Here is a 22,138-nt window from a genome sequence, read left to right as displayed (position 1 = left end):
AAACATATAACTGCAGACTCCACAATCTTAACCTCACATTCACTAGAACACCACCAAGCACATGGCAACAGCACAAATAATTATCGTATTAAAAGGTCCAGAAATAGGATTAAGGAACCTGCTAATGCTTTTATCGAGCACATAAACATTTTGAAAATAATATAGAGAGACACGTCTCTGCTATTAGACAGTATTTTCTGTAATTATTCATCAGAGAGAGAGCTTCTCCTTTGTGTGATTTGTTTAAACTTCTGATGTGATGGACATTGTAATAATCCTTCTCTTTTGAAAGGGATGATTACTTTGCTATTGACCACACACACACGCACACACGCACACACGCACACAGGCAGGTATACACACAGTACATTTTGTCCTGAAGAGGAAATGAACATCTCGTCATACAGGCACAAACACATTGGATTTTGCTTTAGAGGAACACATGCAATCGTACCGACGCCAGTTGAAAACCAGAGTGAACTATGTGGTTGGGGGTTTGGTCTGTTGCTGTGGAGTTTGTTTCCCCAGTGTGGGTCTGTCTTACTGTAGTGTCCCTCCACGGAGGAAGAGAAAGGCTAAACACAGGGCCTAATTTGCTCCAGCGCAGCCGTGAATGCTAATAACGTACCCGTGGTGGCGAGTCATTCTGGCCTCTTCTGTCTAGACATGAACCTCCTGGGGACAAGCTGATCTCTCTCTCCTACTTTTGCTATTCCTCTCTCTTCTCCTATATCCATTTATCCATTTATCCCATTCTCTTTTTGTCTTTCTCTCCCATTCCTTCTTCTCCTTTCATGCTCTTTTTGCTATGTTTTTGCAGTCTCTCCCTCCCAGTCTTTTGGCACTACTCCCAATTCCTTGAACAGCTACCCATTAATCCTGGGCTGCTATACCGAAATGCAAGTCACAGGTCTGCTAGACACAGTCAGACCACTCTCTGCCTAGCAAATAAACAGTGGAATCTCTCTCTCGAGCAGTGAGGGAATGCACAGTGCTCCACAGGCCACCTGCGTACTGCCCCGAATCCCTGCTGGGCCACAATATTGGCCTTCAGTCTGGCCCGGCCAAGACGGCCATGCCTGCATGTATAAATCTATGTATTTTAATTACCACAGAGCCTCTGCCTAATAGCTGTAATCAATAATTAGCGAAGTGGAAAATTACTGATTGACAGATACAGAGGGACACCAGACTGAGCGTCGTTGGGGACAAACAAGAAGGATTGGCTGTCTCATACCACAGCCACCAAGAAAGTGTTTTTGTTCATTTTGTGCCATTTTATTTTTACCACTGCAAATCCCAGTCTGTTACCATGGTTAAAAACAAGCAATTTTTTATTTTTAACGATATGATGAGTGGCGGGTGATCATAATGCAACAGGAGGAGACTCTGTTCATTCCTGAATTGCTGTGACATTGTAACTGGATCCTCCCTTTCTAAGCTCCCCCCATCTCTCTCTCTCTCTCTCTCTCTCTCTCTCTCTCTCTCTCTCTCTCTCTCTCTCTCTCTCTCTCTCTGGATACAGGTGAGACGAAATACCTGGGGCACCACCAAGTACATGGAGCTGTACATCGTGGCTGACAGTACACTGGTAAGCTAGCTGGCAAACAACAAGTGGAGCTTATTGTTATTATTCCCTAGATCAGAGGCTTAGTGTATGTGTCTGTATGTGTGTGTGTTCGTGCGTGCGTGTGTGTGTGTACGAAGTCGTGTGTGTGTGTGTGTGTGTGTGTGTCACATCCGTCCAGTGGCGTCAACAAACCCATTGAACCATTGACGTATCAGATGGCAATGGAAAACAGGCGTATTGTGAACAATAATTATCTTATCTAACGTAATGGGTCTCGCTCATACCCAACTCGGTCTACTTTGTGGAATAGTGTATAATTATGATGCTGGCTAATGGGCTGGAGCACCTTTTCCTCACTCAGATAGAGAGCAGCATAGAGGGAAGGATTTGTCATGTTAATTATGAAAGTTTCTAGTTTGGTATAATGGTGGGAGAATGAGAGTGCATTACCCAGTCCTAAATAGACAGTGGGCTCCAGCCGGCCAGGAACTAAAAGTTGCGTCTTCCATAAAAGGAATATTCTGCATTCCAGTTGGCTACTGTTAGGTGCAATATTCATATGACGCCGTGGTAACAGTGCATGGTATTGACCAATCAGAATACAGTATTCGGTCCAGTCCTGTGCCTAATTGGTACCTATTATGATGAAGTGGGGTAGAGTCGGTAAAGTGGGGCAGGTTTTTTTTCTGGATCTCTCTTGTTCTATTGAGGTTGGCCATTTTGAAAAATGTGTTGTCTTTGGTTTAACATTTGTCACTGTTGATTTGATACTTGTCACTTATACTATTCCACCTCCTTTTTAATCTAGTATAAACTACAAAATAAGGACTACCAGAAAACCACACTGAGGATAATGGAGATTGCCAATTATGTTGATAAGGTAAGCCAGCGCGGTGATGTATGTGTCTTAGATGCAAAAAATTTAGCTCAATTTAATAGTGTCCTCAAAATGGATAGTGTCAGTGCCGGGAGAGAGTCTAGTTTTACTAATCACCTACTGACATACTGTATCATTACCTTGTATACATTTCTCTGATATTCTAAGATTAACTGTCTTTCTAGTCTTTTCAAATCCTTGTTGTTTCATGAAAATTATTAAAGTTATTGAAAATGACAGATTTGAATAATGTAAACTTGTCTAGTCATAATTGTCTGGTCACAATGAAAAGCAAAAACATATGCACAGTCCCAACCCTCTGAGTGGCCCATTGCCGTGGGTGTTGCCTGTTGCAGTTAGTGATGCCAGTTGACATGACTGACACTAGGCGGTTGTGTTATGGTTCAGTTCTACAGAACTCTGAATATCCGGGTGCCTCTGATTGGTCTGGAGGTATGGAAGGAGAGGGATGAGTGTATCATCACAGAGGAGCCCAACACCACGCTCTGGTCCTTCCTACAGTGGAGACAGAAGCTCAAGTCCCGCAAGAAGCACGACAACGCACAGCTACTGACGTTAGTACTGACCTACACACACACGCCACAGCAATCGCTCCCCTTCCATTGCCAAAAAAAGAATTTCAGCTTTCGTTAGTGGCTAGATTGATAAATGATTAGCTAAACAGCGGTTATATTAACTAAAAGATCTCGGTTCAGGGGTAATTGGAACAGCACACTTCAGTGAGTCGGCAGGCACAACAGAGCACGAATGCCAAACACACACGCAACTTGACTGCCAAACACTCCGTAAACATTCAATTGGGGAACCCTTCGCTCTAGGTAATTCGCTTCCAGATAGTACCACAAGGCTACTCTCATTTTCTGAACAGCTTTTTGATTTGTTTTGGAAACCTTAGGTGACAACAAGCACCCAGAGACAGGCTACATAGTCCACTGAGAGGCATTGAGAAAGGTCTTAGACAAGGCTCAACCTGCATGCAGTACAAGCCTGTTCTCTATTCTCAATCTCTGTGCATCCCTCCCAATGCAGACCCCTCCCTGCCTGAGCACGTCAATACTGAACTGAAGAGATAGTTTTGGTTCCCTATGTCGTTTCATCCTGACAGGGGAGTGATATTTAAGGGGACCACCATAGGGATGGCGCCGCTGGAGGGGATGTGTAGCCTGGAGAATTCTGGAGGTATCAACGTGGTAAGTGGCGTGGCTAGGGTGGAGCAGAAATGTGTGTATGATGTTGTGTGTTGCTTGTGTCTGTGTGACTCTTCACGTTAGTGTGTGTTTGTGTGTGCGGTGTCTTTCATTGATTGTGTATCTGTGCGTCTCTTTGTGTGTATGTGTGTGTTTCCACACCTGTGTCTCTGTGTCGTTGTGCACCGGATGCGGTCGGTGGGCCAAAGAAATCGATAGCTGTTCCTTGCTTGATTCTCTTCTAATAGGCTCTATTAGCTCAGTTCTCAGAGGTAGAGGAGGCCAGTAGAATCCTAATATGGCAGCAGGTCTATACTCACGACCACTACTAACCACGGGTGAATGGACACAACAGCACTGTCAAGAGAAACAGCACAATAGAGGAGACATCTTGGTTTTTGGAGTGTTTGAAGGGATTTACCCTTTGCTGTATAGAGGGACCTCAATAGATTAGAACATCACAGTTCTTTGACACAGATAAACCACTAAATCAGTCATTAGTATCCTCTACCATTCAGTCGGACTCTGAATATACACTGCTCAAAAAAATAAAGGGAACACTTAAACAACACAATGTAACTCCAAGTCAATCACACTTCTGTGAAATCAAACTGTCCACTTAGGAAGCAACACTGATTGACAATACATTTCACATGATGTTGTGCAAATGGAATAGACAACAGGAGGAAATTATAGGCAATTAGCAAGACACCCCAATAAAGAAGTGGTTCTGCAGGTGGTGACCACAGACCACTTCTCTGTTCCTATGCTTCCTGGCTGATGTTTTGGTCACTTTTGAATGCTGGCGGTGCTTTCACTCTAGTGGTAGCATGAGACGGAGTCTACAACCCACACAAGTGGCTCAGGTAGTGCAGCTCATCCAGGATGGCACATCAATGCGAGCTGTGGCAAGAAGGTTTGCTGTGTCTGTCAGCGTAGTGTCCAGAGCATGGAGGCGCTACCAGGAGACAGGCCAGTACATCAGGAGATGTGGAGGAGGCCGAAGGAGGGCAACAACCCAGCAGCAGGACCGCTACCTCCGCCTTTGTGCAAGGAGGAGCAGGAGGAGCACTGCCAGAGCCCTGCAAAATGACCTCTAGCAGGCCACAAATGTGCATGTGTCTGCTCAAACGGTCAGAAACAGACTCCATGAGGGTGGTATGAGGGCCCGACGTCCACAGGTGGGGGTTGTGCTTACAGCCCAACACCGTGCAGGACATTTGGCATTTGCCAGAGAACACCAAGATTGGCAAATTCGCCACTGGCGCCCTGTGCTCTTCACAGATGAAAGCAGGTTCACACTGAGCACACGTGACAGACGTGACAGAGTCTGGAGACGCCGTGGAGAACGTTCTGCTGCCTGCAACATCCTCCAGCATGACCGGTTTGGCGGTGGGTCAGTCATGGTGTGGGGTGGCATTTCTTTGGGGGGCCGCACAGCCCTCCATGTGCTCGCCAGAGGTAGCCTGACTGCCATTAGGTACCGAGATGAGATCCTCAGACCCCTTGTGAGACCATATGCTGGTGCGGTTGGCCCTGCGTTCCTGCTAATGCAAGAAAATGCTAGACCTCATGTGGCTGGAGTGTGTCAGCAGTTCCTGCAAGAGGAAGGCATTGATGCTATGGACTGGCCCGACCGTTCCCCAGACCTGAATCCAATTGAGCACATCTGGGACATCATGTTTCGCTCCATCCACCAACGCCACGTTGCACCACAGACTGTCCAGGAGTTGGCGGATGCTTTAGTCCAGGTCTGGGAGGAGATCCCTCAGGAGACCATCCGCCACCTCATCAGGAGCATGCCCAGGCGTTGTAGGGAGGTCATACAGGCACGTGGAGGCCACACACACTACTGAGCCTCATTTTGACTTGTTTTAAGGACATTACATCAAAGTTGGATCAGCCTGTAGTGTGGTTTTCCACTTTAATTATGAGGGTGACTCCAAATCCAGACCTCCATGGGTTGATACATTTGATTTCCATTGATAATTTTTGTGTGATTTTGTTGTCAGCACATTCAACTATGTAAAGAAAAAAGTATTTAATAAGATTATTTCATTCATTCAGATCTAGGATGTGTTGTTTAAGTGTTCCCTTTATTTTTTTGAGCAGTGTATTTACATTTTCCTCAAGTGTTCTACAACAATTTATCACCAACCAAGTCATGTCAGACAGTAATTCAGGTAGAACAGGTTGAGTGTTTGGCTCACTGTGTTGGCTGCTGCTTTAGGGAATTAAAGCTAGCTTATAAACTGCGAAAAAATTTAAGCCTTTAAATTGTGTGTTTGCGGTTTTGCTAATCCCAAACAAATGAGTTGTGTTCCCTCAGGACCATTCCGATTTACCCATCGGCGCTGCCGCCACTATGGCCCACGAGATTGGCCACAACTTTGGCATGAGCCACGACCACGAGGGCTGCTGTGTGAAAGCGACTGCGGAGCAGGGGGGCTGTGTGATGGCTGCTGCCACCGGGTAAGAATTAGCAGGTTTTAGATCAAAGATGGCCACCAGAGATCCAAGATGGCCACCACTTTACAGAACTCTGAAACTGAACATTTTGGTTATTGTATTTGTTTACAATGGTGTTCTGTATTGTGGATCTTTGTAATGGTTACTTTCTTGGCCCCCACAGGCATCCATTCCCCCGTGTCTTCAGCAGCTGCAGCAAAAGGGACCTGGACAACTACTTCCAGAAGGGAGGGGGGATGTGCCTCTTCAACATGCCCAACATGAAGGACCTTGTTGGGGGCAAGAGGTGTGGCAATGGCTTTGTGGAGTATGGAGAAGAGTGTGACTGCGGAGAGCCAGAGGTGAGAACCCTGCAAGAGAGTCGTAAAAGACATCCCCAGAATGTCGCGAAATGGTTCCCTAAAGTGGGCAGGACGTTGTGTCTTGGTCCCCCGGAGGTTTGGTCTAGTTCCCGGTTTGTCCCTGGGACATCCCAGAGGATGCTTTTAGGACGTTCTTGGGATATTGTGTCATGGTCCCATGGAGGCTCTTGTAAAGTACCCAATTTGTTCTGGTGACGCCCCCAAGGACGTTTTTGGGTCATTGTCCCCTGGAGGTTGTCTAGTTCCGCTTTTGTTCCAGGGACGTCCCTAAAAAAAGTTATTCTTGAGGCCTAAAATAATATTCTCACACACATATACAGTACCAGTCAAAAGTTTGGACACCTACTCATTCCAGCGTTTTTCTTTATTTTTACTATTTTGTACATTGTAGAATAACAGTGAAGACATCAAAACTATGAAATAACACATATGGAATCTTGTAGTAACCCAAAAAATTGTTAAACAAATCAAAATATATGTAATATTTGAGGTTCTTCAAAGTAGCCACCCTTTGCCTTGATGACAGCTTTGCACACTCTTGGCATTCTCTCAATCAGCTTCATGAGGTAGTCACCTGGCATGCATTTCAATTAACAGGTGTGCCTTGTTAAAAGTTAATTTGTGGAATTTCTTTCCTTCTTAATGCATTTGAGCCAATCAGTTGTGTTGTGACAAGGTAGGGGTGGTATACAGAAGACAGCCCTATTTGGTAAAAGACCAAGTCCATATAATGGCAAGAACAGCTCAAATAAGCAAAGAGAAATGACAGTCCATCATTACTTTAAGACATGAAGGTCAATCAATCCGGAAAATGTCAAGAACGTTTAAAGTTTCTTCAAGTGCAGTCGCAAAAAGGACACCAATAAGAAGAAGAATATACTTGCTTGGGCCAAGAAACATGAGCAGTGGACAATAGACCAGTGGAAATCTGTCCTTCGATCAGTTGAGTCCAAATTTGAGATTTTTGGTTCCAACCGCTGTGTCTTTGTGAGACGCATAGTAGGTGATAGGATGATATTCCCACTGTGAATCATGGAGGAGGAGGTGTGATGGTGTGGGGGTGCTTTGCTGGTGAAACTGTCTGTGATTTATTTAGAATTCAAGGCATACTTAACCAGCATGTCTACCACAGCATTCTGCAGCGATACGCCATCCCATCTATCATTTGTTTTTCAACAGGACAATGACCCAAAACAGACCACCAGGCTGTGTTAGGGCTATTTGACCAAGAACGAGAGTGATGGAGTGCTGCATCAGATGACCTGGCCTCCACAATCACACAACCTCAACCAAATTGAGATGGTTTGGGATGAGTTGGACCGCAGAGTGAAGGAAAAGCAGCCAACAAGTGCTCAGCGTATATATGGGAACTCCTTCAGGACTGTTGGAAAAGCGTTCCAGGTGAAGCTGGTTGAGAGAATGCCAAAAGTGCAAAGCTGTCATCAAGGCAAAGGGTGTCTACTTTGAAGAATCTGAAATATAAAATATATTTACATTTAGTTAACAGTTTTTGGTTACTACATGATTCCTTATGTGTTTTTTCATAGTTTCGATGTCTTCATAATTATTCTACAATGTAGAAAATAGTAAAAATAAAGAAACCCTTGAATGAGTAGGTGTGTCAAACTTTTGCCTTGTACTGGTACTGGTACACATACAGTGAGGAAAAAAACTATTTGATCCCCTGCTGATTTTGTACGTTTGCCCACTGAAATGATCAGTCTATAATTTTAATGGTAGGTTTATTTGAACAGTGAGAGACAGAATAATAACAAAGAAATCCAGAAAAACGCATGTCAAAAATGTTATAAATTGATTTGCATTTTAATGAGGGAAATAAGTATTTGACCCCTCTCAATCAGAAAGATTTCTGGCTCCCAGGTGTCTTTTATACAGGTAACGAGCTGAGATCAGGAGCACACTCTTAAAGGGAGTCATCCTAATCTCAGCTTGTTACCTGTATAAGAGACACCTGTCCACAGAAGCAATCAATCAATCAGATTCCAAACTCTCCACCATGGCCAAGACCAAAGAGCTCTCCAAGGATGTCAGGGACAAGATTGTAGACCTACAAAAGGCTGGAATGGGCTACAAGACCATCGCCAAGCAGCTTGGTGAGAAGGTGACAACAGTTGGTGTGATTATTCGCAAATGGAAGAAACACAAAATAACTGTCAATCTCCCTCGGCCTGGGGCTCCATGCAAGATCTCACCTCGTGGAGTTGCAATGATCATGAGAACGGTGAGGAATCAGTCCAGAACTACACGGGAGGATCTTGTAAATGATCTCAAGGCAGCTGGGACCATAGTCACCAAGAAAACAATTGGAAACACATTACGCCGTGAAGGACTGAAATCCTGCAGTGCCCGCAAGGTCCCCCTGCTCAATAAAGCACATATACAGGGCCGTCTGAAGTTTGCCAATGAACATCTGAATGATTCAGAGGAGAACTGGGTGAAAGTGTTGTGGTCAGATGAGACCAAAATCGAGCTCTTTAGCATCAACTCAACTCGCCGTGTTTGGAGGAGGAGGAATGCTGCCTATGACCACAAGAACACCTTCCCCACCATCAAACATGGAGGTGGAAACATTATGCATTGGGGGTGTTTTTCTGCTAAGGGGACAAGACAACTTCACCGCATCAAAGGGACGATGGACGGGGCCATGTACCGTCAAATCTTGGGTGAGAACCTCCTTCCCTCAGCCAGAGCATTGATAAAAATGGGTCGTGGATGGGTATTCCAGCATAACAGTGACCCAAAACACACGGCCAAGGCAACAAGGGAGTGGCTCAAGAAGAAGCACATTAAGGTCCTGGAGTGGCCTAGCCAGTCTCCAGACCTTAATCCCATAGAAAATCTGTTGAGGGAGCTGAAGATTCGAGTTGCCAAACGTCAGCCTCGAAACCTTAATGACTTGGAGAAGATCTGCAAAGAGGAGTGGTGTCAGGGTTGCTGATGTGGATGCGGTGGTGAAGTCAAGCGCAGGACACAGAGGATAAGTCAAGACGACTTTACTGATGAACTCGATCATACACAAAAATAAACGGCCTCGAAACACTAGAGGCGAACAAGATACGCGGGGTGCGTAAAACAACAAATGATGCCAAGGTTCCAAATCAGTATGCATAAGACAAGCGGACAATAACACACAAAATGCAAACATAACACAGGGGAACTTATAGGTGACATAATCAAGACAGAATACGAGACAGGTGCACCAACTAGACATGACCAAACAAACATCGAAAACATCAACCGGTAGTAGCTAGTACTCCGGGGACTGCCCGAGCAAGGAGGAGGAGCAGCCTCGGCAGAATCCGTGACAGTACCCCCCCCCCTTGACCTCCTGGACGGCCAGGAGGACGCGGAGCAGGGCGCGTAGGATGACTCCGGTGGAACTCCGTCAGGAGGGAGGGATCTAAAATGTCCCTCCTAGGCACCCAGCACCGTTCCTCCGGTCCGTACCCCTCCCACTCCACGAGATACTGCAGACCCCCCATCCGACGTCTCGAATCCACGATGGACCGTACTGAGTACGCCGGAGCCCCCTCGATGTCCAGTGGGGGTGGAGGAGTCTCCCGTATCTCACTGTCCTGGAGTGGACCAGCTACCACCGGCCTGAGGAGAGACACATGGAACGAGGGGTTAATGCGATAATCATTAGGCAGTTGTAACCTGTAACAAACCTCGTTCAATCTCCTCAGGACTTTAAATGGCCCCACAAACCGCCGACCCAGCTTCCGGCAGGGCAGGCGAAGGGGCAGGTTTCGAGTCGAGAGCCAGACTCGATCTCCAGGTGCGTAGACTGGACCCTCACTGCGGTGGAGATCGGCGCTCGCCTTCTGCCTACGGATAGCCCGCTGCAGATGTACATGCGCAGCGTTCCCGTCTCCTCCGAGCGCCGAAACCAATCCACCGCAGGAGCCTCGATCTGGCTCTGATGCCATGGTGCCAGAACCGGCTGATACCCCAACACACACTGGAAAGGGATCAGATTAGTAGAGGAATGGCAAAGAGAGTTCTGGGCAATCTCTGCCCAGGGGATATACCCCGACCACTCCTCCTGCCGGTCCTGGCAATATGATCTCAGAAACTTACCCACATCCTGGTTCACTCTCTCCACCTGCCCATTAATCTCAGGGTGGAAACCCGAGGTAAGGCTAACAGAGGCTCACAAGCGTTCCATGAACGCCCTCCAGACTCTAGAGGTGAATTGGGGACCCCGATCAGACACTATATCCTCGGGTACCCCGTAGTGCCGGAAGACGTGGGTAAACAAAGCCTCAGCAGTCTGTAGGGCAGTAGGGAGACCCGGCATTGGGATGAGACGACAGGCTTTAGAGAACCGATCCACAACGACCAGAATGGTGGTATTCCCCTGGGAGGGGGGAAGGTCTGTGACAAAGTCTACCGAGAGGTGAGACCACGGCCGTTGTGGAACGGATAGGGGTTGTAACTTCCCCCTGGGCAGGTGTCTAGGCGCCTTACACTGAGCGCACACCGAGCAGGAGGAGACATAAACCCTCACGTCCTTAGCCAATGTTGGCCACCAGTACTTCTCACTAAGGCAGTGCACTGTCCGGCCGATACCAGGGGGTCCAGAGGAGGGTGACGTATGAGCCCAATATATGAGACGATCACGAATCTCGAGCGGAACGTACGTCCGCCCCACCGGACACTCTGGAGGAGTAGGGTCGGTGCGTAACGCCCGCTCGATCTCCGCATCGACCTCCCACACCACCGGTGCCACCAGACAAGACTCCGGCAGTATGGGCGTGGGCTCAATGGACCTCTCCTCTGCATCATATCGCCAGGACAGGGCGTCTGCCTTACCGTTCTGGGACCCTGGGATGTAAGTGAGCTTAAACACAAACCGGGCCAGAAACATGGTCCACCTAGCCTGACAAGGGTTCAGTCTCCTAGCTGCCCGGATGTACTCCAGGTTACGATGGTCAGTCAGAATGAGAAAAGGGTGTTGAGCCCCCTCAAGCCAATGCCTCCACACCTTTAGGGCTTGAACCACGGCGAGCAGCTCCCTGTCCCCCACGTCATAATTACGTTCCGCCGGACTGAGCTTCTTAGAGTAAAAAGCGCAGGGCCGGAGCTTAGGGGGCGTGCCTGAGCGTTGAGAGAGTACAGCCCCAATACCGGCTTCTGACGCGTCCACCTCCACCTGGAACGCTAAAGCGGGATCCGGATGCGCCAGCACCGGAGCAGAGGTGAACAGGTCCTTCAGTTTACCAAACGCCCTGTCCGCCTCAGCTGACCACTGCAAACGCACCGGGCCCCCCTTCAGCAGGGAGGTGATGGGAGCTGCCACCTGTCCAAAACCCCGGATAAACCTCTGGTAGTAATTGGCAAAACCCAAAAACCGCTGCACTTCCTTAACCGTGGTTGGAGTCTGCCAATTACGCACAGCTGAAACGCGGTCAATCTCCATCTCCACCCCTGACGCGGACAATCGATGGCCCAGGAAGGAGATGGACTCCTGGAAAAACAGACATTTCTCTGTCTTGACATACAAGTCATGCTCCAACAGCCTACCCAACACTCGACGCACCAGGGCTACATGCTCGGCTCGTGTAGAAGAGTAAACTAGTATGTCGTCAATATACACTACTACACCCTGCCCATGCAAATCCCGGAAGAACTCGTCCACAAAGGATTGGAAGACTGAAGGAGCATTCATTAACCCGTATGGCATGACGAGATACTCGTAGTGACCCGAGGTGGTACTAAATGCTGTCTTCCATTCATCTCCCTCCCTAATGCGCACCAAGTTGTAGGCGCTCCTGAGATCCAGTTTTGTGAAGAAACGCGCTCCATGTAATGATTCCGTCATACTCGCAATCAGAGGGAGTGGATAACTGTATTTCACAGTGATCTGATTGAGACTACGGTAATCAATACACGGCGCAACCCTCCATCCTTCTTCTTCACAAAAAAGAAACTCTAGGACGCAGGGGAAGTGGAGGGCCGTATGTATCCCTGTCTCAGAGACTCGGCTATGTATGTCTCCATAGCCACCTTCTCCTCTTGAGACAGAGGATACACATGACTACGTGGAAGTGCAGCACCTGCCTGGAGGTCTATCGCACAATCCCCCTGTCTATGAGGTGGCAATCGCGTCGCCCTAGTCTTGCTGAACACTAGTGCCAAATCATTATACTCAGGAGGAATGTGCAGTGCGGGCAATTGGTTCGGACTCTCCACCGTGGTCGCCCCTACGGAAACACCTAGACATCGCCCAACACACTGGGCAGACCACTCCTTGAGAGCCCTCTGTTGCCACGAAATGGTGGGGTCATGGGCGATTAACCAAGGAAGCCCCAGCACCACGGGATACGCAGGAGAGTCAATCAGATATAACTGAATGATCTCCTCATGACCCCCCTGTGCCTTCATCTTTAGTGGCGCTGTGACCTCCCTAATCAACCCAGATCCCAACGGACGGCTATCTAAGGCATGAATAGGGAAAGGCACATCTACTGGTCGGAGGGGAATCCCTAACTTAACACAAAAATGATGATCAATAAACTTCCCAGCTGCGCCTGAATCGACTAGCGCCTTATGCTGGGAATGAGATGCAACCTGGGGGAATACTACAGGTATACACATGTGACCAACAGAGAGCTCTGGGTGAGTTGGGCGTCTACTCACCTGGAATGACTCCCCAGTGCGTGACCTGTCGCCTCGATCCCCTGGAGACCCTCCCCAGCACCAAACTGCAGTGTGTCCTCTACGGCCACAGTTGGTGCAGGGGACGGCCTCCCTCCGGATTTCTCTCCTCCTCTCTCTAGTGCCAGCACCCCTGAGCTCCATAGTGCTCGGCTCGGAGGTGCTGGGGGATGGAATGGATGGCCCCAACTCCGGACGTCCGCGGGTAGCCAGCAGGGTATCCAGACGGATTGACATTTCCACCAACTGGTCGAAGGTTAGATTGGTGTCCCTGCAGGCTGCACCGATAGTGGTCGATGAGGGCCCTCTCATTCCACCCCACATCCGCCGCTAGAGTCCGGAAGTCCAGGGCGAACTCCTGTGCGCTCCTCTTCCCCTGTCGGAGGTGGAACAGACGCTCCCCCGCCGCTTTACCCTCTGGGGGATGATCGAAAACAGCCCTGAAGCGGCGGGAGAACTCCGCGTAGCTGATGGTGGCTGCGTCTATTCCCCTCCATTCGGCATTGGCCCACTCCAAAGCCTTGCCGGAGAGACAGGAGATGAGGGCGGAAACGCTCTCGTATCCCGAGGGCGCCGGGTGTATGGTTGCCAGGTAGAGCTCCACCTGAAGGAGGAACCCCTGACACCCGGCTGCGGTGCCATCATATGCCCTCGGGAGCGAGAGCCGAATCCCACTGGACTCCGGAGCTGGTATGATGGGGCTGGCCGATGGTGGTGGTACGGTAGGAGGAGGTGTGGGCAAGCCTCCTCTCTCCCATCGGCGCAGGGTGTTCATGACGTCTTGCATGGCGGTGCCGAGTCGCTGGATCATGGCGTCCTGGCTGCTGACCCGCTCCTCCAGTGACTCGGTCACCGCCGCTGCTGCTCCTGCTGACTCCATAGGTGGTGTGTTATTCTGTCAGGGTTGCTGATGTGGATGCGGTGGTGAAGTCAAGCGCAGGACACAGAGGATAAGTCAAGACGACTTTACTGATGAACTCGATCATACACAAAAATAAACGGCCTCGAAACACTAGAGGCGAACAAGATACGCAGGGTGCGTAAAACAACAAATGATGCCAAGGTTCCAAATCAGTACGCATAAGACAAGCGGACAATAACACACAAAATGCAAACATAACACAGGGGAACTTATAGGTGACATAATCAAGACAGAATACGAGACAGGTGCACCAACTAGACATGACCAAACAAACATCGAAAACATCAAGCGGTAGTAGATAGTACTCTGGGGACGACGAATGCCGAAGCCTGCCCGAGCAAGGAGGAGGAGCAGCCTCGGCAGAATCCGTGACAAGTGGAACAAAATCCCTCCTGAGATGTGTGCAAACCTGGTGGCAAACTACAAGAAATGTCTGACCTCTGTGATTGCCAACAAGGGTTTTGCCACCAAGTACTAAGTCATGTTTTGTAGAAGGGTCAAATACTTATTTCCCTCATTAAAAAATGCAAATCAATTCATAACATTTTTGACATGTTGTTATTTTGTCTCTCACTGTTCAAATAAACCTACCATTAAAATTATAGACTGATCATGTCTTTGTCAGTGGGCAAACGTACAAAATCAGCAGGGGATCAAATACTTTTTTCCCTCACTGTACATACATACACACACACATACATTCATACATACATACATATACAGTTGAAGTCGGAAGTTTACATACACTTAGGTTGGAGACATTAAAAACTCATTTTTCAACCACTCCACAAATTTCTTGTTAACAAACTATAGTTTTAGCAAGTCGGTTAGGACATCTACTTTGTGCATGACACAAGTAATTTTTCCAACAATTGTTTTCAGACAGATTATTTCACTTATAATTCACTGTATCACAATTCCAGTGGGTCAGAAGTTTACATACACTAGTTGACTGTGCCTTTAAACAGCTTGGAAAATTCCAGAAAATGATGTCATGGCTTTAGAAGCTTCTGATTGGCTAATTGACATCATTTGAGTCAATTGGAGGTGTACCTGTGGATGTATTTCAAGGCCTACCTTCAAACTCAGTGCCTCTTTCCTTGACATCATGGGAAAATCAAAAGAAATCAGCCAAGACCTTAGAAAAAAAACTGTAGACCTCAAAAAGTGTGGTTCATCCTTGGGAGCAATTTCCAAACGCCTGAAGGTACCACGTTCATCTGTACAAACAATACTACGCAAGTATAAACACCATGGGACCACGCAGCCGTCATACCGCTCAGGAAGGAGACGCGTTCTGTCTCCTAGAGATGAACATACTTTGGTGCGAAAAGTGCAAATCAATCCCAGAACAACAGCAAAGGACCTTGTGAAGATGCTGGAGGAAACAGGTACAAAAGTATCTATATCCACAGTAAAACGAGTCCTATATCGACATAACCTGAAAGGCTGCTTAGCAAGGAAGAAGCCACTGCTCCAAAACCGCCATAAAAAAGCCAGACTACGGTTTGCAACTGAACATGGGGAAAAATATTGTACTTTTTGGAGAAATGTCATCTGGTCTGATGAAACAAAAATAGAACTGTTTGGCCATAATGACCATCGTTATGTTTGGAGGAAAAAGGGGGCTGCTTGCAAGCCGAAGAACACCATCCCAAACGTGAAGCACGGGGGTGGCAGCATCATGCTGTGGGGGTGCTTTGCTGCAGGAGGGACTGGTGCACTTCACAAAATAGATGGCATCATGAGGAAGGAAAATGATGTGGATATATTGAAGCAACATCTCAAGACATCAGTCTGGAAGTTAAAGCTTGGTCGCAAATGGGTCTTCCAAATGGACAATGACCCCAAGCATACTTCCAAAGTTGTGGCAAAATGGCTTAAGGACAACAAAGTCAAGGTATTGGAGTGGCCATCACAAAGCCCTGACCTCAATCCTATAGAACATTTGTGGGCAGAACAGAAAAAGCGTGTGCGAGCAAGGACGCCTACAAACCTGACTCAGTTACACGAGCTCTGTCAGGAGGAATGGGCCAAAATTCACCCAACTTATTGTGGGAAGCTTCTGGAAGGCTACCCGAAACGTTTGATCGAAGTTAAACAATTTAAAGGCAATGCTACCAAATACTAATTGAGTGTATGTAAACTTCTGACCCACTAGGAATGTGATGAAAGAAATAAAAGCTGAAATAAATCATTCTCTCTACTATTATTCTGACATTTCACATTCTTAAAATAAAGTGGTGATCCTAACTGACCTAAGACAGGGAATTTTTACTAGGATTAAAGGTCAGGAATTGTGAAAAACAGAGTTTAAATATATTTGGCTAAGGTGTATGTAAACTTCCGACATCAACTGTATATTTATACAAACACACACATACATTTATACACACGCGTATATATATATATATATATACAGTGGATATATATATATATACAGTGGATATAAAGTCTCCCGAGTGGCACAGTGGTCTAAGGCACTTCATCGCAGTGCTAGCTGTGCCACTAGAGATCCTGGTTCAAATCCAGGCTCTGTCGTAGCCGGCCGCGACCGGGAGACCCATTGGCCCAGCGTCGTCCAGGGTAGGGGAGGGAATGGCCGGCAGGGATGTAGCTCAGTTGGTAGAGCATGGCGTTTGCAATGCCAGAGTTGTGGGTTCGATTCCCACGGGGGGCCAGTATAAGAAAAAACGATATATGCACTCACTAACTGTAAGTTGCTCTGGATAAGAGCGTCTGCTAAATGACTAAAATGTAAATGTACACACCCCTGTTAAAATGCCAGGTTTTTGTGATGTAAAAGAATGAGACAAAGATAAATCATGTCAGAACTTTTTCCACCTTTAATGTGACCTATAACGTGAACAATTCAATTGAAAAACAAACTGAAATCTTTGAGGAGGAAAAAAATTTTTAAAAAATTACAATAACCTTATATGAATGAACATGCACTACGTAATCCTGTATGTCAAAGATGTTAATGTAACTTGTATGTTAAAAAGATTGTATGTGTGTCCCCAACCTTGCCAACAGACAAAGAGCACAGAATGGATCAATGGTTCACCAATCAGGGCCATATTGAGCTCATCAACACAAACAAATGGTGATGTGTAATGAAATGAGGGTGAGCGTGCCCATGTAGGTCGGTGTGTGTGTGTGTGTGTGTATATATATATACAGTGGATATAAAAAGTCTTCGTACTGCTTGGTGACCTAATTTGGGATATGCTTAACACCCCGGCCATCCTACAATCTAAACTAGATGCCCTCAATCTCACACATATTATCAACGAACCTACCATGTACAACTAAATCCGTAAACATGGGTACCCTCATAGATATCATCCTGACTAACTTACCCTCTAAATACACCTCCGCTGTCTTCAACCAGGATCTCAGCGATCACTGCCTTATTGCCTGCGTCCGTAACGGGTCCGCGGTCAAACGACCACCCCTCATCACTGTCAAACGCTCCCAAAAACACTTCAGCGAGCAGGCCATCCTAATTGACCTGGCCCAGGTATCCTGGATGGATATAGATCTCATTCCGTCAGAAGAGGATGCCTGGTTGTTCTTTAAAAGTAATTTCCTCTCAATCTTAAATAGACATGCCCCATTCAAAAAATACAGAACTAAGAACAGATATAGCCCCTGGTTCTCCTCAGACTTGACTGCCCTTGACCAGCACAAAAACATCCTGTGGCGTACTGCATTAGCATCAAATAGCCCCCGCGATATGCAACTTTTCAGGGAAGTTAGGAACCAATATACACAAGCAGTTAGGAAAGCAAAGGCTAACTTTTTCAAACAGAAATTTGCATCCTGTAGCACTAACTCCAAAAAGTTTTGGGACACTGTAAAGTCCATGGAAAATAAGAGCACTTCCTCCCAGCTGCCCACTGCACTGAGGCTAGGAAACACTATCACCACCGATAAATCTACAATAATCGAGAATTTCAACAAGCATTTTGCTACGGCTGGCCATGCTTTCCACCTGGCTACCACTACCCCGGCCACCAGCTCTGCACCCTCCGCTGCAACTTGCCCATGCCCCCCCGCTTCTCCTTCACACAAATCCAGACAGCTGATGTTCTAAAAGAGCTGCAAAATCTGGACCCCTACAAATCATCTGGGCTAGACAATCTGGACCCTTTCTTTCTAAAACTAGCCGCCGAAATTGTCGCAACCCCTATTACTAGCCTGTTCAACCTCTCTTTCGTAACGTCTGAGATCCCCAGAGATTGGAAAGCTGCCGCGGTCATCCCCCTCTTCAAAGGGGGTGACACTCTAGATCCAAACTGTTACAGACCCATATCCATCCTGCCCTGCCTTTCAAAAGTTTTTGAAAGCCAAGTCAACAAACAGATCACCGACCATTTCGAATCCCACCGTACCTTCTCCGCTATGCAATCCGGTTTCCGAGCTGGTCATGGGTGCACTTCAGCCACGCTCAAGGTCCTAAACGATATTATAACCGCGATCGATAATAGACAGTACTGTGCAGCCGTTTTCATTGACCTGGCCAAGGCTTTCGACTCTGTCAACCACCGCATTCTTATTGGCAGACTAAATAGCCTTGGTTTCTCAAATGACTGCCTCGCCTGGTTCACCAACTACTTCTCAGATAGAGTTCAATGTGTCAAATCGGAGGGCCTGTTGTCTGGACCTATGGCAGTCGCTATGGGGGTGCCACAGGGTTCAATTCTTGGACCGACTCTTTTCTCTGTGTATATCAATGACGTCGCTCTTGCTGCTGGTGACTCTCAGATCCACCTCTACGCAGACGACACCATTTTGTATACATCTGGCCCTTCATTGGACACTGTGTTAACAAACCTCCAAACGAGCTTCAATTCCATACAACACTCCTTCAGTAGCCTCCAACTGCTCTTAAACACTAGTAAAACTAAATGCATGCTCTTCAACCGAACGCTGCTTGCACCCGCCCACCCGACTAGAATCACTACTCTCGACGGGTCTGACCTAGAGTATGTGGACAACTACAAATATCTAGGTGTCTGGTTAGACTGTAAACTCTCCTTCCAGACTCACATTAAGAATCTCCAATCCAAAGTTAAATCTAGAATCGGTTTCCTATTTCGCAACAAAGCCTCCTTCACTCATGCTGCCAAACATGCCCTCGTAAAACTGACTATCCTACCGATCCTTGACTTCGGCGATGTCATTTACAAAATAGCCTCAAACACTCTACTCAGCAAATTGGATGTAGTCTATCACAGTGCCATCCGTTTTGTCTCCAAAGCCCCATATAATACCCACCACTGTGACCTGTACGCTCTTGTTGGCTGGTCCTCACTACATATTCGTCGCCAAACCCACTGGCTCCAGGCCATCTATAAATCACTGCTAGGCAAATCCCTGCCTTATCTTAGCTCATTGGTCACCATAGCAACACCCACCCGTAGTCTGCGCTCCAGCGGGTATATCTCACTGGTCATCCCCAAAGCCAACACCTCCTTTGGCCGCAATTCCAGTTCCAGTTCCTTCCAGTTCTCTGCTGCCAATGACTGGAACAAATTGCAAAAATCTCTGAAGCTGGAGACACTTATCTCCCTCACCAACTTTAAGCATCAGTTGTCAGAGCACCTTACCGATCACTGCACCTGTACACAGCCCATCTGAAATTAGCCCGCCCAACTACCTCATCCCTATATTGTTATTTATTTTGCTCATTTGTACCCCAGTATCTCTATTTGCACATCATCTCTTGCACATCTATCATTCCAGTGTTAATACTAATTGTAATTATTTTGCACTATAGCCTATTTTATTGCCTTACCTCCATAACTTGCTAAATTTGCACACACTGTATATTATATGTACAGTGGGGGAAAAAAGTATTTAGTCAGCCACCAATTGTGCAAGTTCTCCCACTTAAAAAGATGAGAGAGGCCTGTAATTTTCATCATAGGTACACGTCAACTATGACAGACAAATTGAGAAAAAAAAATCCAGAAAATCACATTGTAGGAGTTTTTATGAATTTATTTGCAAATTATGGTGGAAAATAAGTATTTGGTCACCTACAAAACAAGCAAGATTTCTGGCTCTCACAGACCTGTAACTTCTTCTTTAAGATGCTCCTCTGTCCTCCACTCGTTACCTGTATTATCAGTATAAAAGACACCTGTCCACAACCTCAAACAGTCACACTCCAAACTCCACTATGGCCAAGACCAAAGAGCTGTCAAAGGACACCAGAAACAAAATTGTAGACCTGCACCAGGCTGGGAAGACTGAATCTGCAATAGGTAAGCAGCTTGGTTTGAAGAAATCAACTGTGGGAGCAATTATTAGGAAATGGAAGACATACAAGACCACTGATAATCTCCCTCGATCTGGGGCTGCACGCAAGATCTCACCCCGTGGGGTCAAAATGATCACAAGAACGGTGAGCAAAAATCCCAGAACCACACGGGGGGACCTAGTGAATGACCTGCAGAGAGCTGGGACCAAAGTAACAAAGCCTACCATCAGTAACACACTACGCCGCCAGGGACTCAAATTCTGCAGTGCCAAACGTGTCCCCCTGCTTAAGCCAGTACATGTCCAGGCCCATCTGAAGTTTGCTAGAGTGCATTTGGATGATCCAGAAGAGGATTGGGAGAATGTCATATGGTCAGATGAAAGCAAAATATTACTTTTTGGTAAAAACTCAACTCGTCGTGTTTGGAGGACAAATAATGCTGAGTTGCATCCAAAGAACACCATACCTACTGTGAAGCTTGGGGGTGGAAACATCATGCTTTGGGGCTGTTTTTCTGCAAAGGGACCAGGACGACTGATCCGTGTAAAGGGAAGAATGAATGGGGCCATGTATCGTGAGATTTTGAGTGAAAACCTCCTTCCGTCAGCAAGGGCATTGAAGATGAAACGTGGCTGGGTCTTTCAGCATGACAATGATCCCAAACACACCGCCCGGGCAACGAAGGAGTGGCTTCGTAAGAAGCATTTCAAGGTCCTGGAGTGTCCTAGCCAGTCTCCAGATCTCAACCCCATAGAAAATCTTTGGAGGGAGTTGAAAGTCCGTGTTGCCCAGCGACAGCCCCAAAACATCACTGCTCTAGAGGAGATCTGCATGGAGGAATGGGCCAAAATACCAGCAACAGTGTGTGAAAACCTTGTGAAGACTTACAGAAAACGTTTGACCTGTGTCATTGCCCTCATTCATCTGACCATATGACATTCTCCCAATCCTCTTCTGGATCATCCAAATGCACTCTAGCAAACTTCAGACGGGCCTGGACATGTACTGGCTTAAGCAGGGGGACACGTCTGCCACTGCAGGATTTGAGTCCCTGGCGGCGTAGTGTGTTACTGATGGTAGGCTTTGTTACTTTGGTCCCAGCTCTCTGCAGGTCATTCACTAGGTCCCCCCGTGTGGTTCTGGGATTTTTGCTCACCGTTCTTGTGATCATTTTGACCCCACGGGGTGAGATCTTGCGTGCAGCCCCAGATCGAGGGAGATTATCAGTGGTCTTGTATGTCTTCCATTTCCTAATAATTGCTCCCACAGTTGATTTCTTCAAACCAAGCTGCTTACCTATTGCAGATTCAGTCTTCCCAGCCTGGTGCAGGTCTACAATTTTGTTTCTGGTGTCCTTTGACAGCTCTTTGGTCTTGGCCATAGTGGAGTTTGGAGTGTGACTGTTTGAGGTTGTGGACAGGTGTCTTTTATACTGATAATACAGGTAACGAGTGGAGGACAGAGGAGCATCTTAAAGAAGAAGTTACAGGTCTGTGAGAGCCAGAAATCTTGCTTGTTTTGTAGGTGACCAAATACTTATTTTCCACCATAATTTGCAAATAAATTCATTACAAATCCTACAATGTGATTTTCTGGATTTTTTTTTCTCAATTTGTCTGTCATAGTTGACGTGTACCTATGATGAAAATTACAGGCCTCTTTCTGTTGTATTTTTGACTTTGTTTTGTTTTACCCCATATGTAACTCTGTGTTGTTGTTTTTATCGCACTGCTTTGCTTTATCTTGGCCAGGTCGCAGTTGTAAATGAGAACTTGTTC

At 46.9% G+C, this 22,138-nt stretch overlaps 1 protein-coding gene across 1 annotated transcript in view; it reads left to right on the top strand.

Moving 5' to 3' along the window:
• LOC121554317 (disintegrin and metalloproteinase domain-containing protein 33) overlaps window positions 1-22,138 on the top strand; it is a 207,645-nt gene that overhangs the window by 158,170 nt on the left and 27,337 nt on the right. Inside the window, exons 7-12 of the mRNA XM_041867832.2 lie at window positions 1,526-1,591; window positions 2,379-2,450; window positions 2,856-3,022; window positions 3,574-3,658; window positions 5,985-6,127; window positions 6,288-6,465. Of these exons, the coding sequence (XP_041723766.1) occupies window positions 1,526-1,591; window positions 2,379-2,450; window positions 2,856-3,022; window positions 3,574-3,658; window positions 5,985-6,127; window positions 6,288-6,465 (711 nt within the window). The remainder of the gene's footprint in view (window positions 1-1,525; window positions 1,592-2,378; window positions 2,451-2,855; window positions 3,023-3,573; window positions 3,659-5,984; window positions 6,128-6,287; window positions 6,466-22,138) is intronic.

This window comes from Coregonus clupeaformis, unplaced genomic scaffold, assembly GCF_020615455.1.
Source record: "Coregonus clupeaformis isolate EN_2021a unplaced genomic scaffold, ASM2061545v1 scaf0003, whole genome shotgun sequence".
Taxonomy (NCBI): domain Eukaryota; kingdom Metazoa; phylum Chordata; class Actinopteri; order Salmoniformes; family Salmonidae; genus Coregonus; species Coregonus clupeaformis.
The sequence above is the reverse complement of the archived record's forward strand: the minus strand, read 5'-3'. Positions and strand labels throughout refer to the sequence as shown.